Source organism: Gopherus evgoodei, chromosome 3, assembly GCF_007399415.2.
Source record: "Gopherus evgoodei ecotype Sinaloan lineage chromosome 3, rGopEvg1_v1.p, whole genome shotgun sequence".
Classification (NCBI taxonomy): Eukaryota; Metazoa; Chordata; order Testudines; family Testudinidae; genus Gopherus; species Gopherus evgoodei.
Genome location: NC_044324.1, coordinates 13,553,754 through 13,579,248, shown reverse-complemented (window position 1 = coordinate 13,579,248; position 25,495 = coordinate 13,553,754). Strand labels below are relative to the sequence as shown.

The following is a 25,495-nucleotide window of genomic DNA, read 5'->3' as shown; positions in this document are numbered from 1 at the left end:
CATGGCTCTGCAGGCTAGCTCCTGGGGCTATTGCCAGCACTTTGTGTGTTTACAATGAAACATCAGGTAAAAGGTGACTACCCTAGAACAGCCCATATGTATGGGTCCCCTCCAGGTTGTCAATTTCAGTAGCCAGCTGAATGTTTGAGCTGAAGAAAATCAAACCAGTGGAAACATACAAAGCTGCTTTGTGAGCTGCTGCAGAGACTCAGTAAGCACGTGAGAAATGGGCTACCCTAATTTCAGCTCAGCATCGCTGACTCTTTGCAGAGCAATAGGCTCCTTGCAATCCTTGGTGAGCACAGGATGGTAGCTTGCTCTAGGACTGTAGCGAGATCCTGCAGAGAAAAGCATGTGAGCCATTCCCTCTCCTGGGAGATATGCTCCACCACTTCACTGCCTCCTGCTGCTCACCTCACAAGAAAACCTTGATTTTTCACTGGCACATGGATCCCTGAAAATAGTTTTTCAGCATTTTGTGCTTTTATAAATAATCTGTTCCCATTATTCTACCAGGGCTGGATTTGTGCCAGGGGGGCGAGTGTGTGTCTGCAGCTCGCAGCCTGGGGCCCCGAGAACAGGTTGATTTTTCTGAATGTAGGATGGAACTGTGCTGCCAGAGGATGAGAATGTGTGTACAGGGGGGCACATGCTGAGCAAATCGTAGAGCGGCACCAGTGCTATCTCTGCCACAGAGCTGCCTTTTACAGACTCCTGGAAGTTAGGTGAAAAACTCAGACTCAGACTCTAGGACTGGAAGGGACCTCGAGAGGTCATCGAGTCCAGTCCCCTGCCCTCACAGCAGGACCAAATACTGTCTAGACCATCCCTAATAGACATTTATCTAACCTACTCTTAAATATCTCCAGAGATGGAGATTCCACAACTTCCCTAGGCAATCTATTCCAGTGTTTAACTACCCTGACAGTTAGGAACTTTTTCCTAATGTCCAACCTAAATCTCCTTTGCTGCAGTTTAAGCCCATTGCTTCTTGTTCTATCATTGGAGGCTAAGGTGAACAAGTTCTCTCCCTCCTCCTGATGACACCTTTTTAGATACCTGAAAACTGCTATCATGTCCCCTCTCAGTCTTCTCTTTTCCAGACTAAACAAACCCAATTCCTTCAGCCTTCCTTCATAGGTCATGTTCTCAAGACCTTTAATCATTCTTGTTGCTCTTCTCTGGACCCTCTCCAATTTCTCCACATCTTTCTTGAAATGCGGTGCCCAGAACTGGACGCAATACTCCAGTTGAGGCCTAACCAGCGCAGAGCAGAGCGAAAGAATGACTTCTTGTGTCTTGTTTACAACACACCTGTTAATGCATCCCAGAATCACGTTTGCTTTTTTTTGCAACAATATCACACTGTTGACTCATATTAAGCTTGTGGTCCACTATGACCCCTAGATCTCTTTCTGCCATACTCCTTCCTAGACAGTCTCTTCCCATTCTGTATGTGTGAAACTGATTGTTCCTTCCTAGGTGGAGCACTTTGCATTTATCTTTATTGAACTTCATCCTGTTTACCTCAGACCATTTCTCCAATTTGTCCAGATCATTCTGAATTTTGACCCTGTCCTCCAAAGCAGTTGCAATCCCTCCCAGTTTGGTATCGTCCGCAAACTTAATAAGCGTACTTTCTATGCCAACATCTAAATCGTTGATGAAGATATTGAACAGAACCGGTCCCAAAACAGACCCCTGCGGAACCCCACTTGTTATACATTTCCAGCAGGATTGGGAGCCATTAACAACTACTCTCTGAGTACGGTTATCCAGCCAGTTATGCACCCACCTTATAGTAGCCCCATCTAAATTGTACCTTCCTAGCTTATCTATAAGAATATCGTGCGAGACTGTATCAAATGCCTTACTAAAGTCTAGGTATATCACATCCACCGCTTCTCCCTTATCCACAAGGCTCGTTATTCTATCAAAGAATGTTATCAGATAAGTTTGACACGATTTGTTCTTTACAAATCCATGCTGGCTATTCCCTATCACCTTACCACCTTCCAAGTGTTTGCAGATGATTTCTTTAATTACCTGCTCCATTATCTTCCCTGGCACAGAAGTTAAACTAACTGGTCTGTAGTTTCCTGGGTTGTTTTTATTTCCCTTTTTATATATGGGCACTATATTTGCCCCCTTCCAGTCTTCTGGAATCTCCCCCGCCTCCCATGATTTCTCAAAGATAATAGCGAGAGGCTCAGATACCTCTTCCATTAACTCCTTGAGTATTCTAGGATGCATTTCATCAGGCCCTGGTGACTTGCAGGCATCTAACTTTTCTAAGTGATTTTTTACTTGCTCTTTCTTTATTTTCTCTTCTAACCCTACCCTCTTCCCGTAAGCATTCACTATACTAGACATTCCTTCAGACTTCTCAGTGAAGACCGAAACAAAGAAGTCATTAAGCATCTCTGCCATTTCCGAGTCTCCCGTTACTGTTTCCCCCTCCTCACTGAGCAGTGGGCCTACCCTGTCCTTGGTCTTAATCTTGCTTCTAATGTGTTGATAAAAAGTCTTCTTGTTTCCCTTTATTCCCATAGCTAGTTTGAGCTCATTTTGTGCCTTTGCCTTTCTAATCTTGCCTCTGCATTCCTGTGTTATTTGCCTATATTCGTCCTTTGTGATCTGACCTAATTTCCATTTTTTATATGACGCCTTTTTATTTTGTAGGTCACGCAAGATCTCGTGGTTAAGCCAAGGTGGTCTTTTGCCACATTTTCTATCTTTCCTAACCATCGGAATAACTTGCTTTTGGGCCCTTAATAGCATCCCTTTGAAAAACTGCCAACTCTCCTCAGTTGTTTTTCCCCTCAGTCTTGATTCCCACGGGACCTTACCTATCAGCTCTCTGAGCTTACCAAAATCCGCCTTCCTGAAATCCATTGTCTCTATTCTGCTGTACTCCCTTCTACCCTTCCTTAGAATTGCAAATTCTATGATTTCATGATCACTTTCACCCAAGCTTCCTTCTACTTTCAAATTCTCAACAAGTTCCTCCCTATTTGTTAAAATCAAGTCTAGAACAGCTTCCCCCCAGTAGCTTTTTCAACTTTCTGAAATAAAAAGTTGTCTGCAATGCAGTCCAGGAACTTATTAGATAGTCTGTGCCCCGCAGAGTTATTTTCCCAACATATATCTGGATAGTTGAAGTCCCCCATCACCACCAAATCTTGGGCTTTGGATGATTTTGTTAGTTGTTTGAAAAAAGTCTCATCCACCTCTTCCACCTGATTAGGTGGCCTGTAGTAGACTCCCAGCATGACATCACCCGTGTTTTTTACCCCTTTTAGCCTAACCCAGAGACTTTCAACACTTCCGTCTCCTATGTCCATCTCCACCTCAGTCCAAGTGTGTACGTTTTAATATATAAGGCAACACCTTCTCCCTTTTTCCCGTCTATCCTTCCTGAGCAAACTATACCCATCCACACCAACGTTCCAGTTGTGTGTATTATCCCACTAAGTTTCAGTAATGCCAACAATGTCATAGTTGTATTTATTTATTAGCACTTCCAGTTCTTCCTGCTTATTACCCATACTTCTTGCATTTGTATAAAGGCATCTAAGATACTGGTTTGATCTTGCCTCCCAGCTTTGCCCTGACCCTCCTTTCTCTCTGCCATTATAGCCCACGCTCCCTCCTGGTTCCAACCCATCTCCCAGGTCTTGTTCCCCACTTACCTGTGGGCTTTGCTCACCTGTCCCCGTCGAACCTAGTTTAAAGCCCTCCTTACTAGGTTAGCCAGTCTGTGCGCAAATAAGGCCTTTCCCCTCTTCGAAAGCTGAACACCATCTTTGCCTAGCAGTCCTTCCTCGAATAGCATCCCGTGGTCGAGGAAGCCAAAGCCCTCTTCGCGACACCGTCTTCGCAGTCAGGCATTCACCTCCACGATGCATCTGTCTCTGCCCGGACCCCTACCTTCAACAGGAAGAATCGAAGAGAATACCACCTGCGCTCCAAACTCCTTAACCCGTACTCCCAGAGCCCTGTAGTCACTCTTGATCTGCTCAGCGTCACACCTCGCAGTATCATTTGTGCCCACATGGATGAGTAGCATGGGGTAGTAGTCAGAAGGCCGGATAATCCTCGACAATGCCTCTGTAACATCTCGGATACGGGCCCCTGGCAGGCAGCATACCTCCCGAGATGAGCGGTCAGGGCGACAGATGGGTGTCTCCGTCCCCCTCAGCAGAGAGTCTCCAACCACCACTACCCTACGTTTCTTATCATCAGTGGTGGCAGCAGACCTCCCAGCCTTAGGGGTACGAGGCTTCACCTCCTTAACTGTTGGGGGTGATTCCTTCTCTCCTGTATCAAGAAGAGCATAACGGTTATCTATTACCACAACAGGAGGGTTCGCAGCAGCGATGGAGCACTGCCTGCTGCTAGAAGTAACCAGCTGGCTGTGTCCACCCTGAGCCTCCTCCTCCACTGGTGTGTCAGATACACCCTGAGGCAACTTCTCCTAACCTCCTTGCAACACCTATTACATGGGAGGAGGGATAGCTCAGTGGTTTGAGCATTGGCCTGCTAAACCCAGAGTTGTGAGCTCAGTCCTTGAGGGGGCCATTTTAGGGAACTGGGGTAAAAATCTGTCTGGGGATTGGTCCTGCTTTGAACAGTGGGTTGGACCAGATATCTTCTGAGGTCCCTTCCAACCCTCATATGCTATGATTCCCTCCCAGTCCTCCATTCTGCCAGTGACCCCAGCCTGAATTTTCCCTTCTTTCACCAGGCCAAGATTTATACTAATGAATTCAGGGCCCAATTTGAGAGCTCTTACAGGGGCCTGAATTTCTGACCATGCTGAGCACCCACTCTCTGCAAATTCAGGTCTGGTTTGGAAAGGTTTAGCACCCTGTTGCCATCTCTTGACTCTTTCCACCCAGCCCTCCAGCCCAGCCTACCATGCCACCGCCTCTCCTTGTTCAATCCCTCCTCTGGGTTGGCTCTGAGAAGTCAGTTAACCTACTGTGGGATGGAAATGAATGGGAACCCAGCACGTGCACTTTCTGTAACTCAGTGGAGGTGGGATCGTGCCATCATCGTTCAGAAGAGAGAGCTTCTGGGAGCCCCGAACATTAGAACAGCCATACTGGGTCAGACCAATGGTCCATCTAGCCCAGTATCCTGTCTTCCAATAGTGGCCAATGGCAAGTGCTTCAGAGGGAATGAACAGAACAGGACATTTTTTGAGTGATTCATCTCCTGTTATCAACTTCTGGTATCTGGCAGTCAGAGGTTTAGGGACACCCAGGCTATGGGGTTTGTCCCTGCCCCTTCTGGCTAATGGCCATTGATGGACCTATCCTTCACAAATTTATATAATTGTTTTTTGAACCCTGTTATAGTCCTGGCCTTCACAACATCCTCTGGCAAAGAGGTCCACAGGTTGATGGTGCGTTTTGTAAAGAAATGCTTCCTTTTGTTTGTTCTAGACCTGCTGCCTGTTAATTTCATCCAACATCAGGCCTCGTTGTCTTGGGTCCTGGGCATAGACCTCCTGAGAGCTGGCCCTTGCCCTCAGGAGTTTACAATCTCAATTTAGACAAGACACAGGGTAGGAGAAAGGGAACCTTTATAGATGGGGAACGGAGACAAGTGACTTATCCTATGTCACACAGGAAGCGAGTGGCAGAGACCCCAGTGGCCTCCAGGAGTCCTGAGTGGAGCCGGGTGTGAAATTTTCATAGTGAATCTTGCCGTCACTGGAGCTGAGCCTGGCTTTGAGGTTGGCTAAGTTTTGACTTTAAGAAGTTCACCCTGTGGGAAAATGTTTTTTTCCCCATGTCACCCCATGTGACTGCTCCCTCGACTGACAATAGAGCAGTCAGGACACTTCTCTTCCCCAATTTGCCCACTCAGCTATTCCAAAGTCTCCTTCTCTCTGACACACCATGCCATCCTCAAGAGGGCCCGGAACCCCCCTCCGGAGCCACACAATAACCCCTCCCCGCCCTGTGCTGTTCTGGGACAGGCTTCCCCAGCACCCAGGCACTGGGACGTGCAGCCCCTGAGGCCTTATGGGGTGTTACCTGCCCTTACATCTCAGCAAAGAACCAACTGCAGTGGCTGATGAACAGGTTTGTCTCTCTCTTCTAGCCTATTTGACACTTCCTGGTCCCTCTTACGGCCCTCAGGGAGGCAGTGGCTGTGCCTAAGGGCTGTCAAGGCAAAGAAGATGTGGGGTGCTACCAGCTTAGGTCCCTGGAGGTCCAGGAGGCTGTTGGTCCCATCTGAATGTTGCAGCGATGCACTGAGGTGAAGATGGAGGGAGCGAGGGACCATTGTGCGTTTGGGGGAGTGGGGGAGAGATGTTGCCTTGCGGGGAAGGGACTCTGAATTCGTCCAAGCAAACCTGAAGAGTGTGGATGTCATGCCAGTTCCCCAAGGACTAAGCCCCAGAGTTCCTCTCATGGACGCCATTGCAAACCTTCCACGCTTTGCCTGGCTTCAGTTCTGGCCACTAGACTAGCCAACGTACCAGCTGCTTGGTCATAACTGCAAGATGAGCTGTGAGCTCTCTGGACTGGAGCATGCCTGGATGGCCTGGAGGCTGGTGACAGGGGTGTACCAGGCGCCTGCACAGACTCCCTGTCAGTGTGAGAAGAGGATGCCATGCAGAGCAGTCCCACCAGACGTTAGGAACCATGTAGTGAGAGGATCAGGTCACTGGGCCCTCTGTCTTATTCCATGTTTTGGGTAAGGGTTATACTGAGCGCAGCAGCCTTAGCTGTAAGTGAACTATGGCTGGCGAGGGAATGGGTAGCTGCTTGATTGTGCAAAGACTGAAAGTGCTTTGGGATTTCGGGGGCGGGGGTGAAGGGAGAGGTGGAAATACTGAGCCATGGTCATTAGTGTCAGTTCAGAGCAAACTCAGGATGGACATAAGGGATCTGTTACAAAGCAGCTGGCCCATGTTTCAGAGCAGGATGGACAGCACAGGAGATAAGATGTTGGAGCAAGACTCAGCCCTGGTTCTGCAGAATCCCAGCAAGACCTTGGCAAGTGACTCAATCTACCTCATGCCTCAGTTCCCCTGCATGTCCCAGGGGAATGATACCTCTCTACTCCACAGGGAGGTTGTGAGGCGAAGCTCCATTAAGCGTGGTGCAGCAGTTTGGTTCCTGGTGGAAGGGGCTGTATGAATCCCTTCCTAGGTGAGGAGAACGTCTTCTCACCCACTGACAAAGCAGCAAATGATGAATCTCTCCCCCCAGGCTAGTCAATCAGCTGTTAAATTGCTCTGTCCCTGCCACTCCCTCCCCATCGCCAGCTTTGCTCTCAATTGCCCATGAAAAATGGGAACAAAAAGATCTCTTCCAATGTGCAGTGTGAAGGCAGACACGGTCAGGGACGGAGTAATAGTGACCCCAGGCACATTCCTAGCTTCATTTTGTTTCACTTTCCATCCTGCATTGTTTTCATATTTTTCTTCCCTTTATCCACCGATGAGCAGCTTTTGTTCTTGCTGGGGAGACGGGGACATCCAGCTGGACAGGTTCCTCGAGAATCAAAGTAGATCTAAAATTCAGTTTGTAGGCTGGTTAGCCTGACATGGGCCCAGGCAAAGTCACGGAAAGGCCGGTGTCGGATGCAATCAGTGGCAGCGTAACTAACACGATGAAGCTAGACAAAGTCAGGCTAGAAATAAGATGCCCTCATGTACCAACTTACCAAGGGCTTGGGATGGGGAGGGGGGAATTCTCCTTCACTGGAAATTTTAAAATCGAGATTGGATGCCTTTATGAAAGACCTGCTCTTGTTAAAGCAGGAATTCATTCAGGGATGACCCGTACTGTGCAGGGCCAATGAGATGATCACCATGGTCCCTTGAGACTTTCTCTATGAATATGGGTTTTAGGGGAAGTAGGTCTTGCCAAATAAACTAGATATTGTGGTTTATTTTTTAGTTAGTTTGCTCAATAAGGTAACTGTGTTGACATACTAGTTGAGGTTTCTGTAAGGCATTTGACTTAATTAGTACCACACAAAATCAATATAGCCCTAACCCTAAGGTTCTGGCCGGCAATTACTTCAAGTGGCTCCCGGAAGCAGCGGCATGTCCCCTCTCTATCTCCTATGCGGAGGTGCAGCCAGGCAGCTCTGCTATGCGCTGCCCCATCCACAGGCACTGCCCCTGCAACTCCCATTGGCCGCAGTTCCCGGCCAATAGGCACTGCAGGGGTGGTGCTTGGGGCGGGGGAAGGATGCAGGACAGAGCCCCTGGCTGCCCCTATGCATAGGAGCCAGAGGGGAGGCATGCCACTGCTTCAGGGAGCCGTGCGGAGTGGCCCCCACTCTGCTCCCTAGCTGGAGCAGGGCAAGCCCCAGACCCCATCCCCAGCATCCGGCCCGTGAGCCATAGTTTGCCCACTGCTGAGTTAGGTCGACATAACTATGTCGCTCAAGGTGCAACATTGTTCACAGCACTGATTAACATAGCTTGGTCGATCTGATCTGTAAGTGTCAGCCGGCCTCATATACAGGCAGTGTGTTACCCCTGCACAACTGTCTATAGAACAGCTGGAATGAACTGAACCCATCACCCTACCCAGGAGAAATGATCAAACCATCCCTGCTTAGCCAGCCGATAATCTTTGTGTGGGAGGCACATTACAGAGTCCCTCCACCAAAGCTATACATGGGGGGTAGGGACTTAAAATGAGTAAAAGAATGTGTCCATTCCGCAAGCACTGGAGATCTGTTGCGAGTAATAGTTTTGTAGCTGACAATCAAAGCCCTGAACGCCATCGGGGCTCTCTCTGCCACTTGTTACAAGCTCAGACTGGTAATTAAGATCCCACAGTCCAAAGCTAGCTGTCAATACTGCTAATGACTCACAAGCAGAGTGGGATTCCTTCCAGCTGCAGCGCTAAGAACGGGAGAAACACAGGAAATCAGCAGCTGCAGACATGAGCAGTAAGGGGACATTCCCACTGTCACATCTCCGATCAGAACCATATTCCAAGGGAGCACCATAAATCTCTCCTGAAGGCCTCACTCACTGGCCACATACTCTGGTCCTTAGCTCAGCAAAACTCCCTTTGACATCAGGAGAGCTTGGGCCAGCTAAAGCGTCAGGCAGGAATTCAAGGTGGGGCCCAGAGATTGTTGCCTAAGGTTAATCACAGTCTCCTGTAACGTGAGTGTGAGACATCTCCTGTTTCTTCTTGGGCCCCACAGTCCCAGTCTCTACCAAGCCATCAACAGGAGGCATCTCTGAGGATGCGGGCACAGAGCCCAAGAACTCACCCATCAAACAGGGAGCAATTGGTAAGGACTTCCTCTCACTGCCACCCTGGCATGAATTTGAACCAGTAACTTAAATCAACACACTCTAACTTTAAGCCTTCTCAACATATGTTTCTTTTCCAACTATTTGAAACCTTCCTAGGACAATTGTCCTCTAGGATGAGGCGGGAAATACCCACGGGACTGATTTATTTGGGGAAAAAGACGGTTATTCACCGTTGTAACTGTTGTTCTTCGAGATGTGTTGCTCATATCCATTCCAGGTAGGTAGGTGTACGCGCCGCGCGTGCACGTTTGCCGGAAACTTTTTACCCTAGCAACTCCAGTGGGCCGGCAGGTCGCCCCCTAGAGTGGCGCCGCTATGGCACTAGATATATACCCCTGCCGGCCCGCCCGCTCCTCAGTTCCTTCTTGCCAGCTACTCCGACAGTGGGGAAGGAGGGAGAGTGTGGAATGGATATGAGCAACACATCTCGAAGAACAACAGTTACAAAGGTGAGTAACCGTCTTTTCTTCTTTGAGTGATTGCTCATATCCATTCCAGGTAAGTGATTCCCAAGCCTTACCTAGGCGGTGGGGTCGGACTGAGAAGTCGCGGCCTGGAGTACTGCAGAGCCAAAGGCCACATCATCTCTGGACTGCTGAACCAGGGCGTAATGGGAAGCGAATGTGTGGACCGATGACCAGGTCGCCGCCCTACAAATCTCTAGGATTGGCACGTGAGCAAGGAAAGCCAGCGATGACGCCTGTGCTCTGGTGGAGTGAGCAATCACACAGCCCGTCGGAACGTGGGCCAGGTCGTAGCAGGTCCTGATGCAGGAGGTGACCCAGGAAGATATCATCTGCGAGGAAATCGGCAGCCCCTGGACTCGGTCCGCTACCGCCACGAATAACTGGGGGGACTTGCGGAATGGTTTGGTCCTGTCCACATAAAATGCTAGCACCCGACGGACATCTAGCGAGTGGAGTCCCTGCGGGACGAATGGGGCTTTGGAAAAAAGATGGGGAGGAAGATCTCTTGGTTAACGTGGAAAGCTGAGACCATCTTGGGAAGAAAGGCAGGGTGTGGCCTCAGCTGCACCTTGTCTTTATGGAAGACGGTATACGGGGGGTCTACTGTGAGGGCCCGTAGTTCTGACACCCGTCTAGCTGAGGTAATGGCTACTAGGAAGGCGGTCTTCCACGAGAGGTAGAGCAGGGAGCAAATAGCTAATGGCTCGAATGGAGGACCGATGAGCCGAGTTAGGACCAGGTTGAGGTCCCATGAAGGGGCAGGAGGGCGGATCTGTGGATAGAGACGCTCCAGTCCCTTCAGGAATCTCACCACCATAGGGTGGGAGAAGACGGAACATCCGTCCACTCCAGGATGAAATGCGGAGATGGCCGCGAGGTGGACCCGGAGGGACGACAACGCCAGACCCTGGGTCTTGAGGGACCAGATGTAGTCTAAAATAGTGGTGATGGGAGTCTCCATAGGGCGAAGACCTTTCTCCGAACACCAACAGGAGAAACGCTTCCACTTAGCTGAGTAAGTAGCCCTGGTGGAAGGCTTTCTACTGCCCAGGAGAACCTCCCTAACCGGGGTAGATCAGCACAACTCGGAGCCTGTCAACCACGCAGGAGCCATGCCGTAAGGTGCAGAGACGGAAGGTCCAGGTGACAGAGCCTGCCGTGGTCCTGGGTGATCAGGTCCAGATGAAGGGGCAGGGCAACTGGGTTGGCTACTGAGAGGTCCAGCAACATGGGGTACCAATGCTGTCTGGCCCATGCTGGAGCTATGAGAATCACCCGGGCTCTGTCTCTGCGCACCTTGAGGAGAACCCTGTGTATCAGCGGAACGGGAGGGAATGCGTAAAACAGGTGGGTTGTCCGTGGGAGCAGGAATGCATCTGCTAGAGACCCTGGCTCCAGACCCTGGAAGGAGCAGAATGCTCGACACTTCCTGTTCTCCCTGGACGCGAAGAGGTCCATCCGGGGACGACCCCACCTCTGGAAGAGTGAGAGGGCGATGTCTGGGCGGAGGGACCACTCGTGCGAACGGAAGGATCTGCTCAGTCGATCCGCTAGAGTATTCCGCACTCCCGGGAGATAGGAGGCGGAAAGGTGAACGGTATGGGCTATGGAAAACTCCCAGAGGCACATTGCCTTGAGACACAGGGGAGAGGACCTGGTGCCGCCCTGCTTGTTGATGTAAAACATGGTCGTCGTGTTGTCGGTAAACACCGCGACACAACGACCTTGAAGGAGATGGATGAACGCTTGACAAGCAAGACGGACCGCTCTCAACTCTCGTATGTTGATATGGAGGTCCATCTCCTGAGGGGTCCACAAGCCCTGACTTCTCTGGGCGCCGCAGTGTGCCCCCCAGCCCAGGTCTGAGGCGTCCGTAGTCAGGGATGCCGAGGGCTGGGGCGGATGAAATGGGAGCCCCGCACAGACTACGGACTGGTCCAGCCACCACCGAAGGGAGTCCAGTACTCTCTGAGGGACGGTGACGACTGTGTCCAACGAATGTCTGGCCGGCCGGTACTGCGCGATGAGCCAAGATTGAAGAGGCCTCATGCGGAGTCGGGCATATGCCGTCACGAACGTACAGGCTGCCATATGGCCTAGGAGGGCCAGACATGTTCGTAGAGAGGTCAGCGGGGCTGCCTGCAAGTGCAGAATGATGGCCGACAGTGACTGGAACCTGGGCAAGGGTAGCAAGGCCCTGGCCAGGGTAGAGTCCAGAATGGCCCCGATGAACTCTATCCTCTGCGTGGGGAGCAGAGTAGACTTGTCCACGTTGATGACGAGGCCCAAGGCAGCAAAGAGGCTGCTGATCCTGCGGACGTGGTCGTGGACCTGCAGCTCCGATGTGCCTCGGATCAGCCAGTCGTCCAGATAGGGGAACACGTGAATGCGGCAACGCCGAAGGTGTGTGACAATGACTGCCATGCATTTCATGAACACCCTCGGGGCCGTAGAGAGGCCAAACGGGAGGACCGCAAATTGATAATGTTGGTGGTCGACTACAAAGCGGAGGAAACGTCTGTGCTGGGGGGCAATGGAGATGTGGAAGTAAGCGTCCTGCATGTCGAGGGCGGTGTACCAGTCTCCGGGATCCAGGGATGGGATGATGGTTCCAAGGGATACCATACGGAACTTCAACTTCACCATATACTTGTTGAGTTCCCGCAGGTCGAGGATGGGCCTGAGGCCGCCCTTGGACTTGGGGATTAGAAAGTAGCGGGAATAAAACCCCTTGCCCTTCTCGCTCTCTGGATCCTCCTCTATGTCTCCCTTGACGAGGAGCACGTGCACCTCCTGACGGAGGAATTGCTCGTGAGAGGGGTCCCTGAAGAGGGACGGGGATGGTGGGTGGGGGGGGGCGAAGAAAACTGCAGGCGATAACCGGCCTGCACCGTACGCAAGACCCAACGGTCTGATGTTATTTGGGTCCACGCCGGGAGGAAAAAAGAAAGACGTTTGGAAAACTGCGGGGAAGGATCTGGAGGGGAAACTGGTACTGCGCCCTCGGGCGCACCTTCAAAATGAAGGCTTAGGTCCCGGAGGGGCCTTGGCGGAGCCTTGGTTCTGCCCCGTTTGGACACCGGACTGTCTGCGGCGGTTGTTCCTGCCGCGGCGCCTAGTGAGGTCCTGCCGCGGACGGAACTGAGGGTACGGCCGCCGCTGCTGCTGTTGGTTCTGCTGCTGGAATGGCCTGCGCTGCGTCGCAGGCGTATGCATCCCCAGCGACCGTATTATGACCCTATTATCCTTGAGGTCCTTGAGTCTGGGGTCTGTTTTATCAGAAAACAGGCCCTGGCCTTCAAAGGGGAGGTCCTGGATAGTATGTTGGAGCTCCGGTGGAAGGCCAGAGACCTGCAGCCAGGAGATTCGGCGCATCGTGAGCCCGGAGGCCAGGGTCCGAGCGGCCGAGGCGGCAGCATCTAGAGAGGCTTGTAGCGATGTCCTCGCTACTTTCTTGCCCTCATCCAGGATGGTGGAAAATTCCTGGCGGGCGTCCTGTGGCAAGAGCTCCGCAAACTTCCCTGCCGCTACCCACGAGTTGAAGGAGTAGCGGCTGAGAAGGGCCTGCTGATTTGAGACCCTGAGCTGCAGCGCCCCCGCCGAATAGACCTTGCGGCCCAGGAGGTCCATTCGTCTCGCCTCCTTCGACTTGGGCGCTGGGGCCTCTTGACCGTGGCGCTCCCTGTCGTTCACCGACTGGACCACCAGTGAGCAGGGTGTCGGGTGAATGTATAGGTATTCATAGCCCTTTGAGGGGGCCATGTACTTCCGTTCCACCCCTCGAGCGGTCGGAGGGATGGAGGCCGGTGACTGCCAGATGTTAGCTGCGTTGGCCTGGATTGTTTTTATAAAGGGCAGGGCCACTCTGGTGGGCGCATCGGCGGAGAGGATGCTCACCACCGGGTCCTCGATTTCAGACACCTCCTCCGCTTGCAAGTCCAGGTTCTGTGCCACCCGTCGGAGGAGGTCCTGGTGTGTCCTAAGATCCAGCGGGGGAGGGCTGGAGGACGAGGTACCCGCCACTGCCTCATCCGGTGAAGACGATGAGGAAACCCCCGGCAACAGAGTGTCCACGGGGGGGTTCCATCTGGGGCTGCTCCTCCGTGGCTGGAGGGAGCTCTGGGTCCTGATGACTGGACCTGCCGTCTGCTTCCGGGGAGAGAGGGGGTCTAGACACTGTCGCCTCCGGTGGCCTGCGTTCCCCCGTAGGGCGGAGGGTAATGTGTTGTGGACCCTGGGCTTGGCAATATGCCCATGGGGTCCAAAACCCCCACTGTTGAGGCCCTCGCTCCTGTGGTGGAGGGTCCTGGAACAGGGCCGAGTGTCTGTCCTGGCCCAAGGCATAGGCACTGTCAGCCTGGGAAGACATCGATGGTTCCCAAGAAGGCCACGGAGGTGCTGAGCCTGTTTGGTAGGTGTCTCTGTGCGCCGACTCCGACGCTCCCCTCGGTGCCGAGGGTCGGTGCCACGACCTGTATCGGTGCCGGGATCGGGATCGGGAACGGCGTGGTAGCCGGTGCCAGGATCCGGAGCAGGATCTGGAGCGATGTCGGTGCCGGGAGCGGGACCGCGACCTTCGATCAGCGCGGTGCCGGGATGGCAGTGGAGACCAGGACCTGCCACCGGCACGGTGCCGGGAGGTCGACCGGGATCGGGACCTGCCACCAGTTTGGTGCCGGGAGGTCGACCGAGGAGCCGAACGTCGAGGTGAACGGCTCCTAGAGTCTCGGTGCCGGTGGTGAGAGGAGCCAGACCGGGACCGTGCAGATACCGATCGGTGCCGCGAGTACGACCGGTACCGCCTGGGAGAACGGTGCCGGGACTGCGAGCGGCGCCCCGAGCGTGAGCATTCACGTCTCCGGGGTGATCGGTGCCGGGACTCTGGACACAGCACTCGTAGCATCGGTTTGCCCCTGGAGGTTACCCGTCTTGGGGGTGCCGGCTGAGGCTGCGATGGCTCCGTCATTGCGATCAGGTCCCGAGCCGAGGCAAAGGTCTCTGGCGTAGATGGTACTAGGAACTCGACCCCTGATCTTAAGGGGGAGCTAGGAGGGGCTGGACTCGACGGACCTTCCGGGCCCGGAGTCGACAGCAGCCCTGCAGGCGGTGCCGCGGCCAAGGTAGGTGCCGGGCGCTCCACTCAGGCCTGCATCGATGGTGTTGCAGACGCCGAGGGTCGTGAGTCTGCTCCCAGTGCCAGAGATGGTCGGTGCCGGGGAGTCTTGCCGGTGCCGACGTGGTCCAGTGCCGGAGTAGAATTGGCCGACTGCGCCGCCGGTGCCGGAGTCAGAGCCGCTTCCATGAGGAGAGCGCGGAGCCTTTGATCCCTCTCCTTCTTCGTGCGAGGCTTAAAGGCCTTGCAAATGCGGCACTTATCACTGATGTGCGATTCCCCCAGGCACTTGAGGCACGCATCGTGGGGATCGCTAGTAGGCATCGGCTTTTTGCATGCCGAGCACTGCTTGAAGCTCGGCGAGCCAGGCATGGGCACGGTGCCGGGCGCTGGGGAGGGCAATGGCCCACCCGCGAGCAATGTTAAACAACTATATACAATACACTAACTAATATACTATCAAACTATCTATGAACTATTTACAACTCTGACTACGAATAAAGTACAGGAGAGCAAGGTACATGGAGGACAGCAAGCCGCACTCCACAGTTCAGCAACCGACACGGCGGTAAGAAGGAACTGAGGAGCGGGTGGGCCGGCAGGGGTATATATCTAGTGCCATAGCGGCGCCACTCTAGGGGGCGACCTGCCGGCCCACTGGAGTTGCTAGGGTAAAAAGTTTCCAGCAAACGTGCACGCGCGGCGCGTACACACACACACCTATCTACCTACCTACCTGGAACGGATATGAGCAATCACTCGAAGAAGAACTTACAGCTAGGCTCACAGTGACTTCAGCCTTAACTCTGCAGCAGCTAACACAGCTCTAAAATAGCAACTGGTGCCACACTACAGAGTTCTTCTCCCTCCAGATATCTGCAGACTCGTGCCCAACCTCAGGCATCTCATCAACAAGCTATCTACTCTTTAATCCTTTAACTCTTACCTTGGAATTCAGCCCCTTCATCATTTTTGTTGCTCTCCTCTGAACTCCCTCCAATCTGTCAGTTTCAGTCCAGTGATAAGACACCTGGCTAACGAAGGCAATAGTCAAGGTGTGATTGCCCTACAGCCGGAGAGAGAGATACCACCACCTCCCACCACTTGCTTTGTGTACACAGGCCCAAATCTCATTGGCCTGGTTTGCTTCCACATCACACTGCGTGTCTACTTGCCTGTACCATTCCTGCCTTCCAGCCAATTTGAAATAGTCTTTCAAGGAAGATTTCTTGCGATGCCGTCTCAATTGCTTTAATAAATTCAAAATTCATTACAGCATCTGCTTGCCTTTCCAGCCACTTATTTTATAATCCTATCAAAAAAGCAATCAAGTTTGTCCAGTGGGATTTATTCTTTATGAATCCTGTGCAGTCTATTGCTTCTGGGTTTCTACTATCCCACAGCTGTTCAGCAATTTCTCCTCTTCATATTAATTACCTCTTTTAGTGGGGGGTGTTACCACAGAACTGCAGCAAGCTAATTGCAGCCACACTGTGTGCATTCAGTCACTGTGAATTAATAAAATAGACCAGCACTTGTTAAGGATTCATTTGGAGAAGCAGGGCTTCTGGAGGCAGGGTCAAATACTAGCTGCAGGCTGGCAGGCTCTGCTCATGGGAGGAGGGAAGAAGAGAGTCAACAATTGGAGACAAAGAAAATAAGTGGATGGAGGTCTGGCATTTGGGGCACCTTTGATACAGAAGTTTGTGATGTCTACGAGTGTTGGGAATGTTTGTTTATTATTTACTAGTTTATTGAAGTTGGGAGAAGTGATGACCCAGCAGGGGTCACTGTGAGCTGAGTGATTTGTAAAAGTGAGTCACAAAAAGACTCGATAACGGAATGCACTTTGGAGCAGTTCTCTGTAGCTAGCCTGAGACTTTCCTGGCATCATACTCCCCATACTCCATCGCTGACCTGCTGCTAATTACTCAGTGCCAACTCTGATTTTAGGTCATTATTTGGGATCTTCTAAACCTATTGCTTATGTCTGTGTGTGCTCAGGGCAAATAATTAGTAGTTTTAGATAAGAGCGTGCTTACTTTCATCAGTCTCTCCTGGTTTATGTGAAAGGAAAGGCTTCCGTGCACCACACATCCTTTCTGTGGAAATTCGAGACCAGCTGTGTCCCTAACATGAACCCCATGGCTGGCTTGAGGGGACGTCAAATGCTTATTAAACCCCAACCTTGGATGCTGCATTTCTCCAGCACAGACTGCAGTTTGCATTGGACTTATATTACAAATGAAGCCCTAACAGCTCTTTCCCTGGTAACTGGGCCAGGCTAATCCATCAGACAAGCATCTCCAGAGGCAGCTATTGGCATCTGCACTAGGGATAAATGACTCGAGGGAGACGTATGAGCAGGGTTCATCTGTCTAGCTCTGACTCCTTGTCTGCCCTTAAGAGTTTGGATGCTGCAGCATGGAAGTTGCTGTCGCGTGTCCAGGAAGGATTCGTCCCCAGTGCCTGCTCCTTTGAGGATTCAACTCAAGGCTGCAGAACTTGGGCTGGGGGAGTCCTGGGAACTTGGGAGACAGGTGCATGTTTTCTCCTTTGGGCAGTGAGGCCACACCTGTCTCTTGCCCGCATAGTTCAACAGGTGCAGTAGAAAGCTCTTGGCTTTCACATGTCTGCCCCAAATCCAAACGAGGTTAGAAATGCTTGAAATTCAGTAACATCCGTTGGCTTCTCTGAAATGGGTTGGTGGCTTTTTCTCCAGTTGGTGGGGCTGGGCGAGCCCATTGCAAAGCCCACCGAGCTGCAGCTAGCACTAAGTGGCAGCCACAGCAGAAGCCATGGAAAGGGAGCTCACCTCCAAAGTTATTCTCCCCTTGGGGAGAGCGGTGCTGGCCTCTTGGAGGGGCAGGCAGGGTGTTACCCATCTACCTCGCCAGTGACACAGCAGCGGGGAGCAATTCCTCCCTGTCTTCTAAACAACCAGCTCCAACAGCTGGTTTCAATGAAAGCTGAGCAGGCCGTTGCCATTTGGGGCAGCCCAGAAACATCAGCTGAGCAGGGAAAATCCCCTTGTTCAAATCCCAGGTGCCCGTCGCTGACTAGTACCCTACAATGTGGCACAGTCACGATGTTGGCAGTCTCCATTTGGGGCAGCACATCACAGGGCTTTGTCATGGCACAGGAATGTCATCAAGGAGCTACACTCTGTCTGGCCCTTTGACACTGGTGTCCCTAGTCTCTGTTAGTCAGAGGGTGGAACTGGATGGCAGGAGAGATATCACTTGATCATTACCTGTTAGGTTCAGTCCCTCTGGGGCACCTGGCATTGGCCACTGGCGGCAGACAGGATACGGGGCTCGATGGACCTTTGGTATGACACAGTATGGCCATTCTCATGTTCTTATTCTGTATCTTGTCTTACTTTCTTTGGGCAGGCCTATCACCTCCAGCATATTTAGGTTCTGAACTTCCAGGAAAATTAATGGAAATTAGGAGCCTAAATATCTTTGAGGATTTGAGTCTCGATATCTAAAGTCATCCTGAAGTGACCCAATCTGACACTTTTCAGCCCCAGACTATTACTAATGAGGTTTCTAGCTGGATCAGAGAGACCATCATGGGCAGCTTCCCAGCACGTTTAATGCATTGATGGAACGTACCTAAATACTCCGCTGATGGAGAGAGTAGAAAGTGTGTGTGGAGCAGTTTTGCAGTTAATTATTGAGCATCTGGCATTCGACAGCATGTGGGTTGGAAGAGAAAAGGGAGGGGGAAGGGAAGAGAGAAAGAACTAAGATCAAACTCCAGGGACCCTTTAGGAGTTGGCACCATGGAATGGAAAAAATTACTTCCCCTTGACGAGAGGCCATCAGCAAATACAGCCCCATGGCTCTGCGCCTCTGACTCTTTAGATAAGGGGTCACTCATCTCCAGCTTACCATGAAAACACTGTTCTTTCGCCTACTTAATATCCCAGGGGTCAGCAATCTTTCAGAAGTGTTGTGCCGAGTCTTCATTTATTCACTCTAATTTAAGGTTTCGGGTGCCAGTAATGCATTTTAACGTTTTTAGAAGGTCTTTTCTATAAGTCTATAATATATAACTAAACTATTGTTGTATGTAAAGTAAATAAGGTTTTTAAAATGTTTAAGAAGCTTCATTTAAAATTAAATTAAAATGCAGAGCCCCCTGGACTGGTGACCAGGACCCAGGCAGTGTGACTGCCACTGAAAATCAGCTCACGTGCCACCTTCAGCATGCATGCCATAGCTTGCCTACTCCTGTAATATCCCATTGCACCAATGCTAGCAGAATGCAGGCTAAGTGGTCGCTGGGTTTGCCTTCGTTAATGAGCTGTAAGTAAAAAGCACAATAATGAAGCTTGCAGAAGCTCAGAAACACAGCACAGTTAATACTGGCGCAGGCATTCACAGAACAGAGGACGCCAAGAGCACTTAGAAGCCTGGGCAGAAAAGAGAGAAATGTCTCTACCTGGTGGAATGTACCCAGTCAATAGGGGACAGAGCTGGTGATCAGCAATGCTGACACAGCTACTACAGAGGCGGACAGGGAATTTTTTTTGCTCTTGTATCCGACTGAAGGTGGAGGTCTCTGGGTACATCTACACTGCAGTTAGCCATGTGCCTGCTAGAGCGGCGAGACAGACTTGCATGAGCTCTGCTGGAGCTAGCATGCTAAAAAATGGCAGAGTGGATGTAGCAGCTCTGGAAGAGGCTCAGGCTAGCCCCTGCCCCGAGTCCAAGCCCACCCCACCCAGCCCCGTTGGGCCGAGCTCGGCTGCTATTTTTAACACACAAGTGCAAGTCTGTCTGCCAGGCTGGACGGCTCACTCGTAGCTGCAGTGTAGACACACCCAGCGCGACTGTGCGGCGCACACACATGCAGGAATAGGAGGGGACTGCAGTCAGGACTCAGATGCGGCAGCACAGCGGTGAGTGTGGAGCAGGTGACCAGAGGTGTCGGGGTGTTTGTTTCCACCTCCAACCTGTCCCATAAACAAATGGACGAATTTCTTCACACGACGCACAGTCAATCTATAGAACTCCTTGCCAGAAGATGTTGTGAAGAACAAGACCTTAACAGGGTTAAAAAAGAACTAGATAATTTCATGAAGGACGGGCCCATCAATAGGTATTAGCCAGGATGGGCAGGGCTGGTGTCCCTAGCCTGTTTGCCAGAAGCTGGGAGTGGGTGACAGGGGATGGATCACTTGATGTTTTCCTGTTTTGTTCATTCTCTCTGAAACACCTGTACCTGTAACAATGTACCGCAAACACACCTTACAAAGAATCTCCAGCAGCATGAACATAACCAGATGCCGCCTGGAAGAACAGTGGATGCCAGGAGATCAGTTCTGGCATTTATTTCGGTTGCTGGTTTACAAAAGATGCTTGAAATAACAAAAGCAGAAGCAAGTTTTCAAAGCAGCATAAAAGAGCTATTAGTATCCTGTGAATCCCGTATTAAACCCGCAAATGTACGGCTTAAGCTGACAACAAAAGCAATGCAAACAAACACTGCTGCCAAGCAAGGCAATGCTTAGGGCTTGACTAGCTGCTGGCCAGGGTCCAAGGTTTGGGCACAAGGCCAGGTCAGAACTGACATCACTGGTCTCCAGTTTGAACAATGGACATCAGGGGGTGCTAGCTGCTTTCAGGAGATTTCATGAGCCAAAAACTCCTCCCCTCATCTCTTATCGCAAAAGTATTGGCTGTGTCTGAACTAAAAAACAGGCCTTTGTGGTTGGGGGGCCGAGCTGAGCCGAGCCAAATTGAACCCTGAGCGGTGAGTTCGAATGCCAGAGGTGGAAACTTAACCCTACAAAATATTAACAGGGTTTCAGATGAGTGGTTCAGTATCATTACTAACTGAAATAGCTGTAGATGCAGGAGGCACTTGGGAAGTCACCCGTCCCCTCTAAACTCTGTATCCTAGCTTGAAACGTTCAGTCACTGCCTCGCCAGGGAATTTCCCCCTCCCCCACTCTATTTTTCTGCAGTTCACATTATCTGCTAAGTATACGACGACGCTCGGTTTACTGCTCCCTGCAGCTTTGAGACTTCGATTTGGCCTCCTCATTTGCTAGGAAAGGTCGTGTCTCACATAGGGTGACCAGACAGCAAGTGTGAAAAGTCAGGACAGGAGGTGCGGGACAATAGGAGCCTATATAAGAAAAAAGACCCCAAAATCAGGACTGTCCCTATAAAATCGGGACATCTGGTCACCGTAGTCTTACATCACAACACATGCAGGAGAACTGCCCCAGATCAGAGCGTCATGCTACAATCCCTCGCTCAGACGCTTGCATTCCGACGCAAGCACAAAGGAAGGCAGTTATACGGCTTGATGTGGCTAGCTGAGCCCAGGCTACCCCCCCTTTTCCACTGGCTAGCTTGAAAACCAAAACCCAAGGGCAAAACCCAGCTTATCAGGAGTGTGATACTGGCAGGGCCCACACCCACGCACAAGCAGCAAGATACTCCAATGAAGCAGGAAGTTGGAGGCTGAAATCTTCCAAGGGCAAACTAGAGTTTCGAAATCTTCTGCAGCAAAGAACTGTTGTGAACATCCTCCAGCCACTTAATGAGGATCCCATTCAGAGCAGCTGGGCTGTAAAAACAACAAACAGAAACACAACACACTCCATTAAGCTAGGACTGCTCCTTACTGTGCTTTCTCCGGCCCAGCTTTCACGTCCCAAGGAATTAGGCTTCCATCCATTTCCTAGGGAGACTGCTCCAAAGCCTGTGCTGCTTCGCTGTTGGGAAATGTTATTTCCCATGAACAGTTTAGAAGAAAATGATACATTTTATTATCAACTGCTGGTAACGAGGTGGCATTAACGTGAGCAAAATACAGGCTGCCTCTTAGAAGAGGCTGGGAATTTGACCCCAAAATGTCTTTTTGACTAAACAGAACGTAAATTATTTTATTGTTCTAATTTTTCAATCAAAAGATTGTACCAAGCCCAACGCCCTAATACATCTGTCTATTACATCAACACTCCCACTTGTATCAGCCAAACTTGTAATCTCAGCAAAAAAATGAGTTGGACAAAAATCTATTTTCCATAAATCCACGTTTACTGGCATTAATTATGACCCTCCTTTCATTCTTTGTTATTAGAGTCCTGTATCAGGCAATCCAGTGTTTTGCTGTTTTACAGCTGCTTCTCTGCCATTCAGGCAGACCCAGGATTTAATTCCAGGAGTTATGGCTGAGCAGTCGGTAGGGGGTTATTTCCCAAGGAGTCTCTATGGAGGAGATGATGAAGTGCGCGCTCTCTCTCTCTCTCTCTCAGAGGTGCAAAGGAGGTTTGGGGGCATGAAGAAGGGGTATGTGGGTAATTTGGGAGGATGGATCCTTTCTGTGGGGCAGAGCTATAAGAGCAAAATAGAACGGAGATTTACAGATACTTAGGTGAGGTTGGGGGGGTTTCACCTCCTGGCTGATGGTCAAGTGTAAAGGAATCTCAGCTGTGTCATTTCCCTTTCAACAACGTGAAGATGGTTTAATTTAAAGGAAGGGTGGAGCCTTCTTTAATTTACACCTCCCCCGCCAACCCACTGTGGGTCTCTATTTGCTTGGGCCAGGCCCTTTCAAATACCTGCAGTGTCCTGCTAGAAGTCAGCGACAGATAAGGGGAAGAAAGAACTCGCTGCTCTCGTGGAAGGGGAAGGGAGAGGTGGTGAGAAGGTTAGCACTTCTTACAGTTCAGCTGAACTCTGGCTGCCTGTGTGAGCTTGGGCAAGTCACTTAGCCTCGTTGTGCCTCAGTTTCCCCATCTGTAAAATGGAGATACTAGTGACACCCTCCCTCCCAGGGGTGTGTGAAGATAAACATGTTTGTGACAGACCGATGTGTCACATGGTGGGAGGGAGAGAAGGAAAAAAGCAGCCGACTCAAAATATCCAGTCCTCTCAGAGACTGCTGGAAGTGTGTGTGTATCGGGGTGGGGGGGTGCCTGGGCCTACACAAATCAGACCCAGTCCTTGCAAGAGGGGGAGAAGGATGAGGAAGGATGCACTCTGAAGCAAAGCCTAGGGAAAAAGGCCAGAAACAGGCAGGAGTAGGAGGAAAGACCAGCACCTGCTAGGGAAAACATACTGGGTTTGGGGCGCAGTCTAGGACCTGCCTCCCCTGGAAACTGAGGCCTTGCCATAGAGGGAAGAGAACTAGAGACCTTAGGTGTAGATGAGGATACATTAAATAGTGACCCAGCCCTTTTGATTAGCACTAGTAGCTCAATGACTCTCTGAACTCCCTGGGGCTGGAGAGCATCTGCCATTCACAATGTTCGCAACCGGGGTGCTCAGACGCTCGGGCAGAAGAGGCCCTATAAGGACCATAGAATGTATAGGCTGAACTTTGACAAACTTTTGCCTTTTCCTAACTTCCCCCCCCGACTCCGGCTCAGGCCCGCTTGCCTCACCATGCACGGTTCCCTTCCCCCTCCAGTGCCCCGGAGATGTTGCCGGTAATGGCCTCTCTGTGAGCCGTGCACTTAGCTGTTCTAATCTGTTCTCGTGAGACGATCCCTCCTGGCCCAGCACCTCTTCTCTGCTAATTACTTGTGCTGGAATAATGGCCAGCTGATGACATGGGCTAAGCTAACGAGGCTGCTTTAACAGAGCTCATAAAGACACCAGACACCCCAACGGGCTGGATCGCACAGTTCTGTACCCAGCTGCAAGCTGCCGGAGGACAGGCTCGGAAGCTGCAGCGCAGTAACGCAGGGATGCTCAGACGGCACACGAGCTGCCAGGGATCCCGGGGGATCTCCCCGCACGGCACGACTGGGCTGTAATGAACTCTCTTGTTAGCAGGTGGCAGGACATGCATTTGGGGTCGTATCCCAACAGTCCCCACGCAGACCGGATCTCCACTGACCTCACTGGGGGATTTTGCCTGAGCAAGTGCTGCAGCAGCTGGCTGGGTGGGAGTAGCCCAGGGGGTCTCAAACTGGGAGTCTTGCTGTGTGAAAGGGGTCACCAGTAAAAAAATTTGAGAGCCACTGGGATAGCCCCTCCGAATTCTTGGGCTGGGCTATGGGATGAAGATGAATCAGGAGCTGCGTCGTGGCCCCAGGCGATAATGCTGGCATAGAGGTAGGCTGGGTTATGCAAATATGTATTGGCCTAATTCAGGGAGGTGCTGAGCCACCCTGGCTCCCTCTGAAGTCAATGGAAGCTGGGGGCACTCGGCCCACTGAAAATCAGAGCCAAATATGCAGTGATCTGCCATGAGCCATTTGGTCTGGTCCCTCCAGCACAGGCCAATACTGGAGGCTACAGGGGAAGTGTTAAAAGTCACTAAGCCATTTAGCTAATTGCACAAGGCTTTGTCATCCGCGGGGAGTGGGGGGGGAGATAATCCGCGGTGATCCCTGTGGGCAAATCAGTTCAGACCAGACACGAGCTGACTGCCCTTCCCAGCTTCGCCTGCAGTGCTGACCCAGCCGAGCCTTTAGCAAACGCCAGCCGCGGCGCCCCACTCCCTAGCCGCGCGTATTCAGACTTGCTAACGGCTCACTCCGTGCATCCAGGGCGCTGGAGCAAGAGCTGGCTGCCAAGCAGCGCTTAGTCAGGCCCCAGTGGCGGACGATGACAGGGCTTTAAACGCCAGCCAGCCCGCCCCCGCTGTGCACGCGGTACCTTTCCATCTGAGTCCAGTGTCCGCACTCTTCAATGTGGTCCCGGGTCAGCTGGGGAATCTGGAGAGAGATGCACAAGAACAGGGAGACTCTGTTTCACTCCAAAGAGGCTGCCGGGCCTCTCAAAGGTATGGAGGCCTTTAGGAAAGGTTACTGCTTAGGACCTGCCATATGGGATCAGCCCCATCGAGCCTGGCACCACAACCTCAGCGCTGGACAATTCCTGATGCTTGAGAGGAAGGTCAACTCCCCGGCCCAGGCGTGTGGCGCTATCCCTGACTAGAAGAGCATTTCGCCCTGACCCTGCACATGGCCTGAAGCATGAGGTTGGATCCCCCTTCTCGACTCCTCGGCAGGCACAGCTCGTGGGATTGATGTAGCTCGTCAGTCAAGGCGGCTGCAGGCTTTGGTTCGAGGCCTCCTGCTACTGGGAACTCCCCACGGTTGCCTCACATGTGAGGCACAAGCCACTTACGAGGGATTCATTCAGCTGGGATGGAGTCTGAGGGAACCAACGTCAGCCCAGTGACACTGGATATCCCTGGCCACCGGGTAACCGGGACGCCATTGGGCAGCGTCTTATCAGGGTGGATGATGCTGATCACTTACCCACTCCTCCATGCCTTTACTCAGTTTAGGATGGAGAACAAAGTCCTTCCCCGCAGTAACCATCAAAGCCGGGACCAGGATCTGCAGGGGAATAAAGATAGGGGTAGGAAATGAGATGCCCCCAGATCAAATCCGCTCTGTAAACAGTCTCCTTCCCCGTGGGGTAGCGCTCACTAGCCGTTCCCATCGGTGCGGAGTGGAGCAGACTCACGTAGAATCCATGGGAGTGGGGTGGGCGGGGGCTGTGTAGACACCCTCACCAGGTGATGATGCGCTGCCCAACGGCCACGCACAACAGCACACATGACACCCCTGCAGACAGGGAGCCCCGGGGCTTGTTGCAATTGTTCTTTGAATTT

General features: G+C 51.8%; 1 protein-coding gene across 1 annotated transcript in view; it reads right to left on the bottom strand.

Moving 5' to 3' along the window:
• Window positions 1-20,220: 20,220 nt before the first annotated feature.
• LOC115648033 (bifunctional epoxide hydrolase 2-like) overlaps window positions 20,221-25,495 on the bottom strand; it is a 72,352-nt gene continuing 67,077 nt past the window's right edge. Inside the window, exons 17-19 of the mRNA XM_030555111.1 lie at window positions 25,137-25,217; window positions 24,529-24,587; window positions 20,221-21,484 (exon numbers count right to left, since the gene is read on the bottom strand). Coding sequence (XP_030410971.1) covers window positions 21,400-21,484; window positions 24,529-24,587; window positions 25,137-25,217 — 225 coding nt within the window. The 3' untranslated portion in view covers window positions 20,221-21,399. The remainder of the gene's footprint in view (window positions 21,485-24,528; window positions 24,588-25,136; window positions 25,218-25,495) is intronic.